Source organism: Zingiber officinale, chromosome 3B (assembly GCF_018446385.1).
Source record: "Zingiber officinale cultivar Zhangliang chromosome 3B, Zo_v1.1, whole genome shotgun sequence".
In the NCBI taxonomy this organism is placed as follows: Eukaryota; Viridiplantae; Streptophyta; class Magnoliopsida; order Zingiberales; family Zingiberaceae; genus Zingiber; species Zingiber officinale.
In genome coordinates this window covers 38075721-38095248 of record NC_055991.1, presented here as the reverse complement: position 1 = coordinate 38095248, position 19528 = coordinate 38075721, and the positions used below count along the sequence as shown (strand labels likewise).

The window sequence follows — 19528 nt, the reverse complement described above, 5'->3', positions numbered from 1 at the left end:
TAGAGGATCTGGCTTTTTGACTTGAAGCTGGTTCAAAGAAGACAAATCAAATATACAAATACTAAGATGAAAGCATAATGAAGTAGTTAACTTTTTCTACTTTACCTGATTATAAGATCTACAGCTTCTTGCTCAGTATATTGTTGCACGAGTAATTATTAGAAAAACAAACCCAATAGTGGAACAAAAGCTTGATAAAGAAACTAGATAATTTACACTGATAGAACTTTACAGAATAACATATAATACATTGCTTTGTACTTGCATATTAATCCAGAAAACATCCTTTCACCTAAGTGACAATTTTTCCAAAACATCATCATTCACAAAACATCATCATTCACTAAAAATTTTCACAAGTTTTTAAACTTCATGACAACTTTTCTTTGGGGTCAACTGCTCAAGGTCGATCTGGTAACTATGCACTGCATCAAAAAAATTGGCATTAACTATGATTCCACCAAAAAACCACCATTCCATGAACTTAAATCTAAATAGAATTATGGCAACTATCATTCCATACCTATTCATAAATATGATCTTGTATGCACTCCACCAACTCGGACCGAACCTCATCAATTTGTTCACGAGTACCCTTTTTGTGAACTGTGAGCATACACAATTTATGTTAATGGAAAAATAATCAACACTGATCACTTTGCAATTTTAAATAGTTTATGTCAAATAATTTGAGATAAGCTAAATAATGTTACTATTGATTGCAGTGAATCTCTCTCAATAGTCTCAACTTCTTCAATAATTTCTCTCATAAAGCGCATCACAAAAAAACCACATTGTTTCGCATCCGGTTGTTGAGGAGCCTATATATAGTAATTAGAGTCAAATTGTTAATGAAAATTATACACATTACAATATATGTTAAACAAAAGTACACATACCTTAACTACTTCCCACTTAACATTTTTCCTACCTTTCCTTCCCTTGGTTGAATTAAACAATTTTAAGGCCCTTCATACGTTAAGAATATTTGTTAAATAAGATTTTTATTATAATAAATATTTACTAAAAGAAATCTGAACTCACATTTCCATTACGTATTTTGAATCATCATCGCGAATGCGGCAACTTAGGGAATCCAGCAGGTAAATAGCATCCTTGTAAGGTTCAATAACACTAAGATTCCAATGGAAACTAGGCAAATACATAGGATTAGATCATAAAATTGAATAAATTATCGAAAGGAAGCAATTGAAAGTGATGTTTTACTTCTTGCTTACCCGACATTACATGGCACTAACACTAGTTGATCTGTTGATGCACTTGTCAGCTTATCTGCTAAAAGAGTTGCCCTTTGATTCAGGGTTTCAAGCTTAACTGATTTGTCTTGTGCCGTTTTTGCCAGATATGGGAGTTTGTGAGGATTCATAAATCTGAATTTCTTTGTCTTGGTATCTTTCACCATCTTTTTATACAGACACCTATCATTGCAAAGAAAAAAATTTAGATACTAAATAATAAAATTTAGATACAAAACACTCATAATAAGTTGGAAAAATAATGATCACTCATAACACTAAGTTATGGTGATGATAGTAACATCCATACATGAGAACTTACTATGAACAGTCTTGCATATTAAACATACCAGAAATGTATACATGCAAATTCTTTTATTTCTTGAGGACAAGCACATTTAAGATACTTAAAAATATACAAGAAAAAAGATATGAGCAAAGTACTTCCTGTCTAGAAGAACAAATGGCAGAAGGCAAACATTAAGGGTCGGTTGAAAATGAATGAGCTATATTTATGTAAAGTGTACCACATCAATTGATATTAGTAAACCTCTCAATAGAAATGATGAACTATTAACTTAATGAGAATAACATGGTATGAGAAAATTACTAGAAGTTGAATTTTTCAAGAGTAAACTTGTTCACACAACAATATTAGTAAACTTCTTGCAGTTCAAATCAGGGATTTTCTGTCTTGCTAGATATTAGAATTTCCCAGCAAACATAAAGCAATGCAGTAATTTCCCAGCATAAGTAAAGCAATGCAGTTGCAACTAAGAAAATAATATTTAGATACTAAATAATAAAATTTACTAACAAAACAATCATGTGGATTAAAAAATAATGATCACTCATAATAAGTTGGTGAAATTGTAACAATAAACCATAATAAGTTGCTAAAATTGGGAAGCAAACATGTGATGAAAAAGTTGCTGAAATTGCTTAAATAAACTTACTTACCATATGTAGGCAACGATCAAATTTCCTGAAATTGCCTCCAAATGATACAAAGAATTGATGTCCTCAAGGTCAAGAAAAAGTTCACAATCTTCATCAAACACTTCATTATCTAAGCACATTGATATACATTTTCCTCCATCTAGAGCATGCTTACTGTAACAATATAACATATGTAATGATCTTGGGACACTTGTTGACAAAGTAGGTTTTGATTTTTTTCGTTCAAACTTCTTCCTTCTAGGCTTCTAATAATTTCAAATATAAACAAGTTAGATAGCTAGGTTGAATAATAATAAAGTGGCAATATAATTAGAAATATAATAATAAAGTGACAATATAATTAGAAATATAATATCTCATATACCTCATCTTGCTTCACAATCTGCTGTTCAGGCCAAGCCACAACAGTTCCTATGGCATCACCAATTACTTCACATTCACTTGGAATTGGATATGGCAAAGGAGCGGATTTGTCCACTGCTTGATCAATGGAGACTCGAATGCAATTCTTGGGAAATGGAATACCATGAAGCATTTTTTCCATGCCATTGAAACAAACAATTGTACCATATGCAGCAATATTTGAGCAAGATTCCAATGTCAATGCAACTGATTGACCCTAAAATATTAAAAAAAACATGTTGATTATATTTAGTTTATAATGCTATAATAATAATGAATATCACTATAACTTGTATTTTACCTGTAAAACTTCGTCTTTACCCACAATCTGTACGTCATCTTCTTCAATATTCTTCTGATGAAACTTCACCGAGCAACTGCCTTTGTCATCAATTGAATTGTCCCATGCACCCCTTTTATGCATTAATGCTTCAAGTTTTTGGATGCGTACATCTTGTTCTAAAATTTGCATCTTCGCCTCCTTCAGCTCCCTTTTATGCTCAGCGATTATATCTAGGGTAACATCATATTTCTTCCTTGTTCTACCAACATTGAAATAGATTGTTGGGTTGATATGACCTCCGATACCCCGGACACGCCCAGAATATTCCTGAGTTTCAAGTGCCTTGGTAAGAATATCCTCTTTTGCTCCTTCGCATTGCAACTTACCCTCCCTCTTTTCTTGTATATATTCATCCTGTAATGCAACATTAAAAAGAATTATCAGTACTTTACCAAGGATAATTACCAAGGATATGCAATATTGGTTTAAAAAATATTGATGTCCAGGCCGGTTCTTCCCGTGATAGCTCAAGTCAAGTGCTTAGTAAGTCATATTGAACAAATATGAAGTTGACTTTGAAATATTTTTTCCTTTTTTGGCATTCAATCATATATTTACTTCTGCACAGTTCTAAAAAAGGCACATATTTGATTGAGCAATTGACTACAAGTTTAATAAAATGACAAAATTTTAATAAATTTTCACTACACAAACCCATAAAGAGAGGACCACCACATAATTGAAGCTAATTGTCTGGAGTTGCAGGAAAGAATAATCAAAAGTAAACCTGCTAAATGTGTATACAAATTAAAGAGTTCATTTTAATATATCGTTTCTTATTAACTTATTAATTGAGTTGTGCCTCATGCACTTATGTCCTTGTATGCAGTGTTATTCCGAAGTCTTTGATGCTAAAGGAGGTGAGTTAGTTCTCTGAAGCTCCCTCTCTTTCTTTTATACAAATTAACAATGAATGTGAATGAAAAGCACTGTTTGTTCTTTTGTTGCTGTTACCTGTAGTTAACTGGCGGGCCAGTAGGAGAAGTTAGGGAAGTATCGGACATGCATGAAATGTAATGTAAGTCCAAACAAACAAATTTTGTTTATCTTAAGTCCTTTATCTTATCTCAATTTTGTAATGTTAGGCGGGCCGGTAGACCAAACAAACTTCTCCTTCAGTCCTTTATCTTATCTCAATTTTGTTTCTTCTTCTGGATCTAATTTTTGCTTATAGAATTAGCTTTTTGTGAAATGTAATGTAAGTGCATGCGTATCACACCTTCCATTTTCTATAAGCATATAATATAATAATAAGATCGGTATTAAAATAGGAGATAATGAGTTATTTATAAGGAAATGTAGATGAGAATATTAGGATGAATATGTGGACATATGACAATGAAAAATATAAGACATGAGAATAATCAAAGTTATACTTATCAAGAAAAAACTGAAAAATAAATTTAAGATGAAAATATGTACGTAAACAATTAATAAATAAACGATGTGAAATTATAAAAGTTATACACATTTAGCAATGGTTGTTATATATTCTTTAATCTATATTTCCTAAGTGGGAAAACATAATAGAAGCTTCAGAGCAGTGGTCTGGGGAACAACTTTACTGGCCCTTGGGTTACTGAAGCTTACAAATTTCTTACTGCCAAGAACGTTTCAAACCTGGTTGATTTATCTGCATCTGTTCTATAGAAACTCTAGCTATCACCTCTAAGTTCTCAATGCATTCACCATTAATTGATTGCAGCAAAAGGAAACCACTGCATGTAATAGACTTTTCGACTTGATCTCTTCTCCAAGTAAGAACATTTCAAACCTAGATACCTAGTAAATCCACATCTGTTCTATATAAACCCGTCACCTCTAAGCTCTCAATGCATTCATTCACCATTTACTTCCTCAATACATGCTCTAGTACTGAGAATTCAAGCTATGCAAGGAATGGTTGTTAAACTCCTCATTGCACTGCTTGCCTTGGCTTCCTCACGCAAAGGGTATGCATGCATGCAACTTTACTCTCGAAAACTAGAAGATATATTGAAGTCATTATCAGAAGAACATGAAAATTTACTTACAATCTTGTGTACTGTGTCCACCAAATCTTCACCTTCAAACTCTCCTCCTTTGTTGGCGCGTCCTTTCTTCCACATAATAGCTCTATTGATGTCATTATCATCACATAATTCAGTCCCCTACAACAAAGAAAAATCAAATAACAAATGTGAAATAATTTAATGTGAATCAATTAGAGGGTTCTTAGAGGAAATATATTTTAAAAATACTTACAATTTCTTCAGCAAAGCGTGCATACCCTTTGCGTGAGAGTCGATGAGGATATCTATTTTTTTCCTTCGCTCTTTTTGTTGATCACTGAGTTTCTAGTTATTTCAAACAGGCGACATATCAAATTTGAATAATACATAATGAATTATGATCGAATAGTTTCAAAAGAAAAAATTTAGAATCTTACAATGAAATCTTCAGAAATGCGACTAATGACAAACGCACGCCAATCTTCTCTTGTAATTTCAAAGCCAATAGGTGGCTCATTCAACTCCTCAGGTTTGTCACGCCTGCTTAAAATAAATTTTTGGGTGAGATGGGTCTTGTATTGCCTCCACTTACTGTTTGCAGACCTCAAACATCCCTTTTTCCACTTTGAGTCAACATTATAAATCAACTGTACATCAAATAAGTGGAAAACATTAATAAGATTAATTAAGACAAACATAAAATATATCTATCATTAGTAGTGAAATATTATAATTGTTAAAACATGCTAACTTGCTTACATTGACTGATTCCCATATTAATTCTTTGACAGCAATTGGGACTTGCTTCCATGTCTTGTATTTAATATTAACCTTTTGCCGAGCCAAGACACCAATGTAACTTTGCATGGCTACAGCAGCTGGTCCTATCGGTTGTCCAAAATTATTGAATGACACCTCATTTCTAATACCTTGCATTCTTTGCTTTGTAATCTTATCCAACTGTGTGCAACCTCTAGAAGTTCTTGAGGAGATAGTGTCTTTGGAATCCAACACTTTATCACCCTCGCAACTCTCTTCACGGGCAGCTGTAATGACTTCTTTACCCTTGTCCAACTTTGCAAGTTGCCCTATTCTCTTACTCTTTCTAGTAGAATCCATTGATCTGTAACAACTTAGACTGATCAACATAAGTTTAGTTAGAAACATGCATAAACTCACAGCAAGATGATATATTTACACCAACAAATTCACAACAGTATGAAAAAAAATAAAAGATAAAAGCAGAAACTTGCAATAACATCACAACATATCTGATTCGAATTAAAGTGAGGAATATAACATATTAATATTGTCCACAAATTCATCCTCATAGGTAAATTGTTTACACACTTATAATCAAAAGCAAAAATTCAGCAATTAAATATTGTCAATCCAACTTCCATCACAGTCTTCACGAATACATGGTGGTTCATTATCATCTTCTCCGTCAATATCCATTGATGGTAACCCCCTACTAAAACATTGATAGTGGATAGCAGTGTCCTCTAACTCTTCGCCCTTTAGGTATTCAAAGTAGTCTCTGTTTGGTGTTGCAAGTACAACACTCCATAAAGGATCTTCGGGATCTTCAATGTAAAATACTTGCTTTGCTTGGCTTGCCAGGATAAAAGCGTCAGATTTGAATCCAAGTCTATTGAGGTTTACCAATGTGAAACCAAGATCATCTACTTTAATGCCGTTATTATGCTCCACCCAATTACATTTAAACATTGGAAGTTGAAATTTATGGTAATCAACTACCCATATTTCTTCTATAACTCCATAAAAAACCATATCTGACACAATAGGATTTTTATCCTTTGCACTTGCAACTTGCATTGTCTTTGCAACTAAGCTGACTCCGGAGTTTTGAACAACTCGTATAGCATCACGCTCTTTTGTAGCATAAGTAACCCCATCAATCAAATAGCTAGAGTATTTTAGTACTTGCTTGTTAGGCCCGCGAGCTATCCACATCAATCTTTCTGAAACTTGATGAGTGGAATGGTCAACTACATCAGCAACCTAAATTTTTTATGCAATAAATATTTAATTATGCATAAATATGAAAATGAATGTATGCCAATATGTAATACTAAAGAAACTTACACGATCACGCAACCAAGTAATAAACGTTCGATTATGCTCATCTTGTAACCACTTCTTGGACTTAGCCTTACGAGGAAATCTTGCATTCAAATACGTCATGTGTTCCCTAATCAAATTATTTGGTATAAATAAACCAACAGAATGTAAGCAAACCACATTAAAATATTAATAAGTTAGATACATTACTCGATATAGAGATCAATCTCAGCATCATTTGCCAATACATAACGATGTGCTTGCGTCAACTCATCGTGAGTAGTGGAGTAGACTACTGCACCTGATAAAGGCTTAGTAAGTTCTATTTGTCGATGACTTGATGGGATCCCAATTGTGTGCACACTAGACAGATAGTCTGAGCAAAATTCAACAGCCTCTTCAGCAATATAAGATTTAGCCATACACCCTTCAGGTCGATTGCGATTTCGCACATAACCTTTCAAAATCTTCATGTATCTTTCAAATGGATACATATACCTATACCAAACCGGTCCACACAGTTTCACCTCCCGCACAAGATGAACACTTAAATGAATCATTATATCAAAAAATGAAGGAAATACTTTTCAAGTAAACACAATATTGTCACAATCTCTCTTTGCATATCATCCATCCTTGAAACATCTATTACTTTATTACATAACACATTGAAGAAGAAACACAAGCGAGTGATAGTGTCTCTAACATGTTTGGGCAAAACACCACGTATCGCAACAGGAAGCAATTGTTGCATTAAAGCGTGGTAGTCGTGTGACTTAAGGCCAATAAGTTTTAAGTCCTTCAACGACACGAGGTTTTTAACATTAGATGAGTAACATGATGGAAGTTGTATTCCAAACAAAGAATTCAAAATTTTCCTTTTCTCATCCTTACTAAGTGTATAACAGTCTGCTGGCAAAATGTTTTCTTCTCCCCATCCTTGGTGCCAAATCATCCTGACATTCATTTCCAAAAGGTCTAATCTCACTGCTACTCCATCCTTTGTTTTCCCGGAATATCAAGTAACGTTCCGATAAGACTTTCACAAATATTCTTTTCAATGTGCATCACATCAAGAACATGTCGAATGTATAGATGTTTCCAATACTGAAGTTCAAAGAAAATTGATTTTTTTTTCCAGCATGATTTTACATCATCATTCGACTGAGACTTTCTACTCATTTTTCCCCAATGACAATTAATTCTTTCAACTCTTTCAAAAACTTCATCGCCACTTAATGGTTTTGGAGCAGGGTTAAATTCTTGGTTCCCATTAAATGCCTTCCGTTGCCTTCGATAAGGATGAGTTGCAGGTAGAAACCTTCTATGACCTGTATAAGACATTTTCCTACTATGCTTCAACCTTGTTGAATAGGTATCTTCACCACAAATAGGACATGCATGATATCCTTTCACAATGCATCCTGACATGTTCCCATATGCAGGAAAATCATTGATCGTCCATAATAAGATAGCCCTAAGCATAAAAGTTTCTTGGCGATATGCATCATATGCTTTGACACCTATATCCCATAAGCATTTTAAGTCATCAATTAGAGGTGCTAAGTAAACATCAATATCATTTCCAGCTGTTTGGGACCAGAAATTAACAATGTGAGCATCATAAATTTTCTCTTCATACACAACCATGGAGGAAGATTATAAGTAATCATTAAAACTGGCCAACAACTATATGCAGAACTCATTAAACCATGAGGATTCATCCCATCAGCTGATATAGCCAATCTGAGATTTCTTGCCTCAATACCAAAATCTGGCCATTTGCGATCAACTATTTTCCAAGAAGGTGTATCAGCTGGATGGCGTAAATATCCATCACAAAGTCTTTTTTCGGCATGCCAAGTCAACTCCTTAGATATCTCTTTATTCCGAAACATTCTTTGAAATCTTGGAATAGGGGGGAAGTACCACAAAACCTTGGCAGGAATTCCTTCATTTATCATATTTTTTTTCCCAACTTCCACCTTGACATCCCGCAAGTAGGGCAATTAGTTAAATCCTCATACTCCTTCCGGTATAAGATACAATCATTAGGACAAGCGTGAATTTTTACATAATCCATCCCTAATGCAGATAAGCTTTTCTTTGCATCATACAGAGATAAAGGCAATTTATTGTCATCTGGAAGTATTTCTCCTAACAAACTGAGTAGGTCAGTGAAACTTTTATCACTCCAACTATATTTGGCCTTCAAGTTGAATAATTTCACAATTGCAGATAACCTTGTAAATTTAGTGCATCCCGGATATAAAGGTGTCTCGGCATCTTCAAGAAGCTTATTGAATTGGGTTGGATTCTCAGCATAACTATCATATGCATCATGAACCATATTTATTGGTTCCTCACGAACATATTCATTTGGCCCTACTTGGTCACTTTCATTTTGTGAAATCCCTATCGTAGATCTTTCGCCGTGCCATATCCATGTATGATATGTCATATCTATACCGTTACAATACAGATGTGCCCTGATAGTTTGTATATTTTTCTTCTTTAGATTGCCACATTTTGCACATGGGCAAGATATTCCCATATTCGGATCATTAGTGTTTTCCATTGCAAATTGCAAGAAAGACTCAACTCCATTCTCATATTCACGTGATAGTCTATCCTTTGACATCCAATCTTTGTCCATTCTTTATAACTAATCAATCAACAATGAGCTAATACCTAAAAATATTAACACAAACAATAGTGTGAAACTATAACAAAATATTTAAACAATTAATCAAAATTGTATTTCTACCTGAAAATTTTTGACCATACAGGTTTCTCATCAAAATGCAATCCCAATAGCAATTTTCTCACTTGGGGAGATAACCTAGTTATCTATATTATCCATATGTACATGTTTGTTAGAGTCTACGTATAGGTAGTTAGGTACTTTTGCCTTGGTATAAATTGTAGAGTCATATAATATTGGAGCATTCACCAAAACATATTCTCTATTGAAACATGTTAACCTTTAGTTGAAAAATGAAACCATTCCAGGAAAATGCTTGAATTATAACTTATAATAAGCAACTTTGTTTCTTTAGCACTTGAGAATCTGCAACTTCCTCAAAGGGACATCAACATAAGCAACTCAATGCAATAGTGCATGATGTATTAAATCATACTTAAGCCATTAAGCTCTTAGAAGGCATGTGACATAAATATAACAATAGTAGTTGATATAAATTCAACAAACTGAGTAGGCACAAGTCACTGCCCAGAATTAAGATGAGATAATGCAGAACACAAGTTTTAGATACAATAAAAATGAGAGATATTCTCTGCGCATTAAGGGTACACAATAAAAATAATAGTAGAATAACACTAGAGATTGATTAATTTCAAGCTGCACATTATACCTGACGACAAAGAAAGGTTGGAATGTGAATAATATCTGCAACTTGGCCAACAGCTTCACACTGAATTTGAGAAAAAAGGATAGCATGTTATATGCTTCATGCTATTTTTAAGGATTAATACCTACTGCCAAAGTCTATAGCTAAACGTTTAAAAATTCCAGATTAAATCATGAGAAAATACAATCAGGGGAGGGGGAAAATTGATGCAGTATGAATCCGGCAAAATGGCTAGTTCGGAAAATAATCAAAAATAAACAAAATCTTATTCTAGAGGGATGGAAGAAATTTTACCTTTCTTTCTTCCGTTCCTCCTACTCTCGAATCTGCTCTGCGAGGAAGGAACTAAGATCGAAGGGTTCAGAGGAGTTGAGGAGCCGTGAGAAGATTAGGAAGGATAAGCTGACTTTGATTGAGGAGATGGGGAAATGCGAGATTAGGGATCTCGACTTGGAGGAGTTGGGCCGGCGTGAGGAGTTTTGCGTGAGGAGTTTGGGTCGAGATTAGGGTTCAGAGGAGATCACGCGGCAAGGAGAGGAGAAGGCGCTCGTGGAGAGGAGAAGGAGAGGAGAAGGCACTCGTGGAGACGCCATTACGAAGGGATGAGAGAGCGAAGTCGAGAACGAGCAGTGAAGGTAAGGAAGAGCAGAGAGAGGGAGGAACAGTGAGGGCAAGAGCAAAGATATCGAGGAGCCGGATCGAAGAACCGCGTGGCAGTGCTACGGCTCAGTCGGATAGTAGAAGAAATTGAGGGATCTCGGCTCCGTCGCCTCCGCCGTGAGAAGATTAGGAAGGGTAAGCTGACTTTGATTGAGGAGATGGGGAAATGCGAGATTAGGGATCTCGACTTGGAGGAGTTGGGCCGGCGTGAGGAGTTTTGCGTGAGGAGTTTGGGTCGAGATTAGGGTTCAGAGGAGATCACGCGGCAAGGAGAGGAGAAGGCGCTCGTGGAGAGGAGAAGGCGCTCGTGGAGAGGAGTGGAGAGGAGAAGGCGCTCGTGGAGAGGAGAAGGAGAGGAGAAGGCACTCGTGGAGAGGAGTGGAGAGGAGAACTCGTGGAGAGGAGTGGTGAGGAGAAGGCGCGCGCGCGTTGAGGGTTTAGAGTTTAGCAAAGCGAGGGCTGCGAATTTATTTTAAGTGAGTTTAGGGGAAACATACACAACACTTTAAAAAACGTTTTTTAAAAAAATGTTGTCTTTGACCATAAACAACAACACTAAAGACAACACTTCATTAAAAACCGTTGTCTTTAGTAAAAAGTAAATACCATAGACAACGCTTTTCACTAAAGGCGTTGTAAAACAAAGAACGACAACGTTTTTATTAAAAAGCGTTGTCTATTGGGTGTTGTTGAATGCAAAAATTCTTGTAGTGTGTTGGTGTCCATCGCATGGAATTGCTTCTTTAAGTCCAGCAATCTCTTCTTCTGAAAGGCTTTCAGCTATCACTCTTAGAGCCATCTTCTTCAACTTGTCATCAGCACACCTGGGGTTGTAGGCAATCAAGAAATTTTGTATGAAAACTTTCATACATGTAAATCTCGTACTAAATAATATGTCAATGTTATATATACATGTAATTCATACCGTAAGTGTGTTTATATCGTAACTGACAAGTTTTCTTTAGGGCCAACTTCTACTCAAGCTCTTTAAACACTGCATCAAAATAAAAAAATTGGCATTAGTTCTGTGCTAAATGAAAATCATATTTAGAGGAAAAAGCGGGAGTGCTGTAGATGGATATATTAACCAAGCATATTAATGTTTGACCTGTCTTTACAAGTTCTAAGCATATATATTAACCAAGCATATAACCTAAGAGGAATAAGTTACAAAATGCTACTTGATGTTTGACCTGTCTTTATTGGATTTTGCGGCCCCGGTCTTCTTGTAGCCAAGCACAATGTAATACTTGATGTTGACTCTACCTTTGCAGTTGTTTCGGCTTGAGGAGTGGCAAAGAATGGTGGAGTAGAGGATGGATTTCAGGTATTCATCCGTGCCATCGAGGAAATGACTCCAGTAGGTGACTAGCATGTTGACCAGGGCATGCTTGGAGAAGATGACTTGTTTCAGAAGCCTTTTAGATCAAAGATACGAAGTGCATTGTTATAAAACTAGATGCACGAACACTTGCTTATCCGGTTCTTGAAATAAAATACATTCGTAATCACTAGCCCAAGCTCAATAAGGAAAATTCACGGTAAATGTGCATAGTATACCTCAGATACTGCAGATGATAGGGAAGGCCAGAAGACAGTTTGACGCAAATATTGAGATTGCCCAAGCCAATCCATGGTACTAATCCTGACAGCTCCTCCAAATCGCACTGACTTGATTGTGTCCACCCATCCTTGTTCATCAGCTTGGAACCTTTGAAATGAAAACTGCATTGGGTACATGGAAAAAACAACAAAAAGGGAGGATAAATGATAGCCACCAACCTAATTGTTCACAAATATCTGTATAAGTTATTAAGGGTGTTCATAGCAGTTGATCCTTTAGCCCTGTCTGTTAGATGGTCAAATCTAGGCGCCAACTCAAAAATGTTGGCGTCCAAGTGTTAGTGTTCAACTACTTCTGACAATGAAGTAGTAGCAGATAATCAAGAACACAAGAGAATCTGAAAGAGTCTATATTTCTTTCACTAGTAGCAGATAATGATTAGATTAGAAAGCAAAAGAACGCATACCACACCAGCTGCTCCTGCTGTTAAAGCCATAGGTGCAGTGACAGCGCTTAATCCAGATGAGCACATAACTGGAATCTGAACTGCTCGGGAAATGGAGTATGCAGCTGCTAGCGTTGGTGTGGCCTACATTTTAAAGAGGAAAAATATCACATTTTTCATCACAAGTGTGCTAAGATTTCTTATTCGTACTGTTGTTACCTTCTCGATCAAACCAAGGACACCAGGTTTTGATGGACTTGAGTATTTCCCTCCTTCAGTTTGGATTATATCAGCACCTTCCTGTTCCAGCAACTCTGCTAGCTTCACCTTTTTAAATTGAACAAAAAACAACGAGAGATTGTGTTAGTGACAAATCTCAGTTTACGAGGAAATAAATGAGCTACCTGATCAGGGAGACTAAGCATGTGTGGCACGGTTACAGACAGTGTAATGGATGGAAGAATCCTTCTAGTTTCTCTAGTGAGCTTTAGAATCTGACAATGGCACCACAGAATAGTGACGAGATAGAAATAGCTGAAAATACTCGAGGAACTGCAAGGAAAAGTACGATCATGATTCATATACCTGTTCAGGGGAAAACTGAATTCCCATCTCGTAGAAAGAATCATAATTTCCAATTTCCACCTGCATTTAGCACAAGGATTTTAATGTTTGGTATGACAGACAATCCGATCGAAACCAGTCAAGTTCATCGCATCCTAACCATTTGGGCACCTGCTTCCACTGCAGAAGGAAATGCCAAAGGGTCCACAGAGGAAACACAAATCTGCAAGAACAAGATCATCATAAGAAAGAAGAGCTGTGGAACTCTGAAAATGCGAGCTACTGAGGCAGCGAGCAATCTGCTTGAACAAGGTAATCATGCAGCGTTGGAACTCTGTCGTGAGCATCAAAGACCAAATATTACCAAATATTAAGATCACTGACAAACCAAATAATACCTTATTTTTAACAGCTATCTAGAGGATCTGGCTTTTTGACTTGAAGCTGGTTCAAAGAAGACAAATCAAATATACAAATACTAAGATGAAAGCATAATGAAGTAGTTAACTTTTTCTACTTTACCTGATTATAAGATCTACAGCTTCTTGCTCAGTATTTTGTTGCACGAGTAATTATTAGAAAAACAAACCCAATAGTGGAACAAAAGCTAGATAAAGAAACTAGATAATTTACACTGACAGAACTTTACAGAATAACATATAATACAGTGCTTTGTACTTGCATATTAATCCAGAAAACATCCTTTCACCTAAGTGACAATTTTTCCAAAACATCATCATTCACAAAACATCATCATTCACTAAAAATTTTCACAAGTTTTTAAACTTCAGTGACAACTTTTCTTTGGGGTCAACTGCTCAAGGTCGATCTGGTAACTATGCACTGCATCAAAAAAATTGGCATTAACTATGATTCCACCAAAAAAACCACCATTCCATGAACTTAAATCTAAATAGAATTATGGCAACTATCATTCCATACCTATTCATAAATATGATCTTGTATGCACTCCGCCAACTCGGACCGAACCTCATCAATTTGTTCACGAGAGTACCCTATTTTTGTGAACTGTGAGCATACACAATTTATGCTAATGGAAAAATAATCAACACCGATCACTTTGCAATTTTAAATAGTTTATGTCAAATAATTTGAGATAAGCTAAATAATGTTACTATTGATTGCAGTGAATCTCTCTCAATAGTCTCAACTTCTTCAATAATTTCTCTCATAAATCGCATCACAAAAAAACCACATTGTTTCGCATCCGGTTGTTGAGGAGCCTATATATAGTAATTAGAGTCAAATTGTTAATGAAAATTATACACATTACAATATATGTTAAACAAAAGTACACATACCTTAACTACTTCCCACTTAACATTTTTCCTACCTTTCCTTCCCTTGGTTGAATTAAACAATTTTAAGGCCCTTCATACGTTAAGAATATTTGTTAAATAAGATTTTTATTATAATAAATATTTACTAAAAGAAATCTGAACTCACATTTCCATTACGTATTTTGAATCATCATCGCGAATGCGGCAACTTAGGGAATCCAGCAAGTAAATAGCATCCTTGTAAGGTTCAATAACACTAAGATTCCAATGGAAACTAGGCAAATACATAGGATTAGATCATAAAATTGAATAAATTATCGAAAGGAAGCAATTGAAAGTGATGTTTTACTTCTTGCTTACCCGACATTACATGGCACTAACACTAGTTGATCTGTTGATGCACTTGTCAGCTTATCTGCTAAAAGAGTTGCCCTTTGATTCAGGGTTTCAAGCTTAACTGATTTGTCTTGTGCCGTTTTTGCCAGATATGGGAGTTTGTGAGGATTCATAAATCTGAATTTCTTTGTCTTGGTATCTTTCACCATCTTTTTATACAGACACCTATCATTGCAAAGAAAAAAATATTTAGATACTAAATAATAAAATTTAGATACAAAACACTCATAATAAGTTGGAAAAAATAATGATCACTCATAACACTAAGTTATGGTGATGATAGTAACATCCATACATGAGAACTTACTATGAACAGTCTTGCATATTAAACATACCAGAAATGTATACATGCAAATTCTTTTATTTCTTGAGGACAAGCACATTTAAGATACTTAAAAATATACAAGAAAAAAGATATGAGCAAAGTACTTCCTATCTAGAAGAACAAATGGCAGAAGGCAAACATTAAGGGCCGGTTGAAAATGAATGAGCTATATTTATGTAAAGTGTACCACATCAATTGATATTAGTAAACCTCTCAATAGAAATGATGAACTATTAACTTAATGAGAATAACATGGTATGAGAAAATTACTAGAAGTTGAATTTTTCAAGAGTAAACTTGTTCACACAACAATATTAGTAAACTTCTTGCAGTTCAAATCAGGGATTTTCTGTCTTGCTAGATATTAGAATTTCCCAGCAAACATAAAGCAATGCAGTAATTTCCCAGCATAAGTAAAGCAATGCAGTTGCAACCGAGAAAATAATGTTTAGATACTAAATAATAAAATTTAGATACAAAACAATCATGTGGATTAAAAAATAATGATCACTCATAATAAGTTGGTGAAATTGTAACAATAAACCATAATAAGTTGCTAAAATTAGGAAGCAAACATGTGATGAAAAAGTTGCTGAAATTGCTTAAATAAACTTACTTACCATATGTAGGCAACGATCAAATTTCCTGAAATTGACTCCAAATGATACAAAGAATTGATGTCCTCAAGGTCAAGAAAAAGTTCACAATCTTCATCAAACACTTCATTATCTAAGCACATTGATATACATTTTCCTCCATCTAGAGCATGCTTACTGTAACAATATAACATATGTAATGCTCTTGGGACACTTGTTGACAAAGTAGGTTTTGATTTTTTTCGTTCAAACTTCTTCCTTCTAGGCTTCTAATAATTTCAAATATAAACAAGTTAGATATAGCTAGGTTGAATAATAATAAAGTGGCAATATAATTAGAAATATAATAATAAAGTGACAATATAATTAGAAATATAATATCTCATATACCTCATCTTGCTTCACAATCTGCTGTTCAGGCCAAGCCACAACAGTTCCTATGGCATCACCAATTACTTCACATTCACTTGGAATTGGATATGGCAAAGGAGCGGATTTGTCCACTGCTTGATCAATGGAGACTCGAATGCAATTCTTGGGAAATGGAATACCATGAAGCATTTTTTCCATGCCATTGAAACAAACAATTGTACCATATGCAAGAATATTTGAGCAAGATTCCAATGTCAATGCAACTGATTGACCCTAAAATATTAAAAAAAACATGTTGATTATATTTAGTTTATAATGCTATAATAATAATGAATATCACTATAACTTGTATTTTACCTGTAAAACTTCGTCTTTACCCACAATCTATACGTCATCTTCTTCAATATTCTTCTGATGAAACTTCACCGAGCAACTGCCTTTGTCATCAATTGAATTGTCCCATGCACCCCAAATCCAAATGACAGAGTTGAAGGCTTTGCAGCAGTAGGAGCGGAGAACATAGATGCACTGGAGGGAGTTGATGTAGCAGCATTGGTAAACCCAAAGGAAGGTTGGGACACAGCAGATGTCGGAGTCGCAAAAGAAAAGCCAGTTGCCAAGGTGGACGTGGTAGTAACAGGTGAGGACGAAGTAGTACTACCAGACGACACGGCATCGAACGAACTCGGAGCAAAGGAACTGCCACTTCCAAAGGAGAAAGGAGAGGTCGAAATGCTGGTGATGGCAGGAGAGGAGGTAGCGGTAGCAGAAGAAGAGAATAGAGGGGACGCAGAGGAGGAGGCAGGAAACGGGGATACGAAGGATGGAGCTGGAGCAGACGTCGTCGGCACAGAAAAGGCGGGGGGAGATGAGGACGTAGCAAACGAAGGCACCGAAGGTGCGGCACTAGCTGACGAAGCAAACAGTGTCTGAGCCGAGGACAAGGCCGGCGCCGGCGCCGGAGGGGAAGCGGAAGTACCAAACAACGGAGAGGCAGCAGTGGAAGACGAACCGAAGCCGAAGTTGGGAGTCGAAGCCCCCAATCCAAAACCAAAATTAGGGCTTGAGGAAGCGGAAGGTGCGGCGGATGCTGAGGGAAAAGGGATGGGTTTGGGAGAAGAGACCGCCTGCGAGGAAAAGAGACCGGGGGTAGTAGAGGCGGAGGATGGAGCAGATGGCGAGAAAAGACTAGAGGTAGTAGAGGCGGAGGATGGAGCAGATGGCGGGAAAAGACTGAAGGTAGAAGCGGCGGAAGATGGAGCAGACGTCGAGAAAAGACTGGAGGTAGAAAAGGCTGAGGATGCGGCCGATGAGGAGCCAAAGGTTGAGAGGCCGAAGAGAGATGGGGAGGAACCGGCGGAGGAAGAAGCGCCTAGGGAGAAACCAGTGGCGGAAGATGAGGCGGCGCCAGCGGCGGTGGGAGCGAAGGAGAAGGGGGAGGCGGAGGAGAGGGAGAAAGAGGAGGAAGCGGAAGAGACTGAGGGTTTGGGTCGACTTGGAGGAGTTGGGCCGGCGTGAGGAGTTTTGCGTGAGGAGTTTGGGTCGAGATTAGGGTTCAGAGGAGATCACGCGGCAAGGAGAGGAGAAGGCGCTCGTGGAGAGGAGAAGGCGCTCGTGGAGAGGAGTGGAGAGGAGAAGGCACTCGTGGAGAGGAGAAGGAGAGGAGAAGGCACTCGTGGAGAGGAGTGGAGAGGAGAACTCGTGGAGAGGAGTGGTGAGGAGAAGGCGCGCGCGCGTTGAGGGTTTAGAGTTTAGCAAAGCGAGGGCTGCGAATTTATTTTAAGTGAGTTTAGGGGAAACATACACAACACTTTAAAAAACGTTTTTTAAAAAAATGTTGTCTTTGACCATAAACAACAACACTAAAGACAACACTTCATTAAAAACCGTTGTCTTTAGTAAAAAGTAAATACCATAGACAACGCTTTTCACTAAAAGCGTTGTAAAACAAAGAACGACAACGTTTTTATTAAAAAGCGTTGTCTATTGGGTGTTGTTGAATGCAAAAATTCTTGTAGTGAAGGTAAGTCACTGGAAGGGAGTGACTGTGAGGACGCGTTCCCGGGAAGGGAACATTAGGCGTCGATCCGGCTTAGATCCGTTTCGGATATCTAAGTCGAGATCGTGACTAGATTCCGGTCTCGGAAAGACGGAATCTAAGTCATACTCTTTTTAATTATCTGTTGAACCTTAACTGTGCTAACAATCTATTTTACAGGATATACATTTGCCTCGGACTAACTTTGTTTTGCAAGAAAAGGGAGTTTTTTGGAACAAGGTGGTCCGGGCGCCCGGAGGGGATCCGGGCGCCCGGAAGGCGAATTCTATCTAGCCGAGTCGTCGCCACGTGGAGCATCATGGTTTGTGCAGCTACGTCACATTCCAGGCGCCCGGAAGGGATCCAGGCGCCTGGAACAGCATATAAAAGAAGCCCCAGACAGGAGCTTCAGAATCAATCAATCAAGCTGAGAACTCTTCTACTGCTGGTCTTGCTGCTCAACGTTCAGTGCGACGCCAACAAAGCTCCGACACTACGCTCCGTTCTTTTCCCTTTTGTCGGTATTTGTTTTTAGTTTTCATTAGCATCTTTTTGTACTTTAATTGTAATTATCCGAATTGCTAGTGAATTGCCCAACGAAAGTACTCAAGGAGTACGGGCCTTCGAGTAGGAGTCGTCACAGGCTCCGAACGAAGTAAAATCATTGTGTCTATCTTACTTTTTCCGCTGCGCTTATACTCTGTATTTTCGAATCGATATTCACCCCCCCTCTATCGAATCTAACGGTCCTACAAGTGGTATCAGAGCAGGTACCGCTCTGATTTAGTGCAACCACCAATCAGACAGGGGGTGAATTGTTTTTGTTTTTTTTAATTAATTTTAAAACTGGTGTTTCGTT

General features: G+C 37.0%; 2 protein-coding genes across 2 annotated transcripts in view; both read right to left on the bottom strand.

Annotated features, from left to right (window-relative positions):
* Positions 1-13053: 13053 nt before the first annotated feature.
* LOC122054817 (uncharacterized protein ycf23-like) lies at positions 13054-13885 on the bottom strand. The gene is made up of 5 exons (XM_042616246.1): positions 13802-13885; positions 13663-13722; positions 13482-13571; positions 13297-13404; positions 13054-13221 (listed from the first exon to the last, which is right to left on the bottom strand). Exons 1-5 carry the CDS (start codon positions 13883-13885, stop codon positions 13054-13056), a joined length of 510 nt encoding a protein of 169 aa, XP_042472180.1.
* Positions 13886-16111: 2226 nt separating this feature from the next.
* LOC122054816 (nuclear pore complex protein NUP62-like) overlaps positions 16112-19528 on the bottom strand; it is a 60712-nt gene continuing 57295 nt past the window's right edge. The window contains exons 2-3 of the mRNA XM_042616245.1: positions 17097-18108; positions 16112-16118 (exon numbers count right to left, since the gene is read on the bottom strand). Coding sequence (XP_042472179.1) covers positions 16112-16118; positions 17097-18108 — 1019 coding nt within the window. The remainder of the gene's footprint in view (positions 16119-17096; positions 18109-19528) is intronic.

Excerpts from the sequence above, each read along its gene's own strand:
- LOC122054817 (XM_042616246.1), bottom strand. The coding sequence starts at position 13,885 with ATGATGATCTTGTTCTTGCAGATTTGTGTTTCCTCTGTGGACCCTTTG. Across the intron at positions 13,405-13,481 it reads TGCTTAGTCTCCCTGATCAG|GTGAAGCTAGCAGAGTTGCT; the intron begins GTAGCTCATTTA and ends CAATTTAAAAAG. Across the intron at positions 13,222-13,296 it reads TCCTTGGTTTGATCGAGAAG|GCCACACCAACGCTAGCAGC; the intron begins GTAACAACAGTA and ends TTTAAAATGTAG.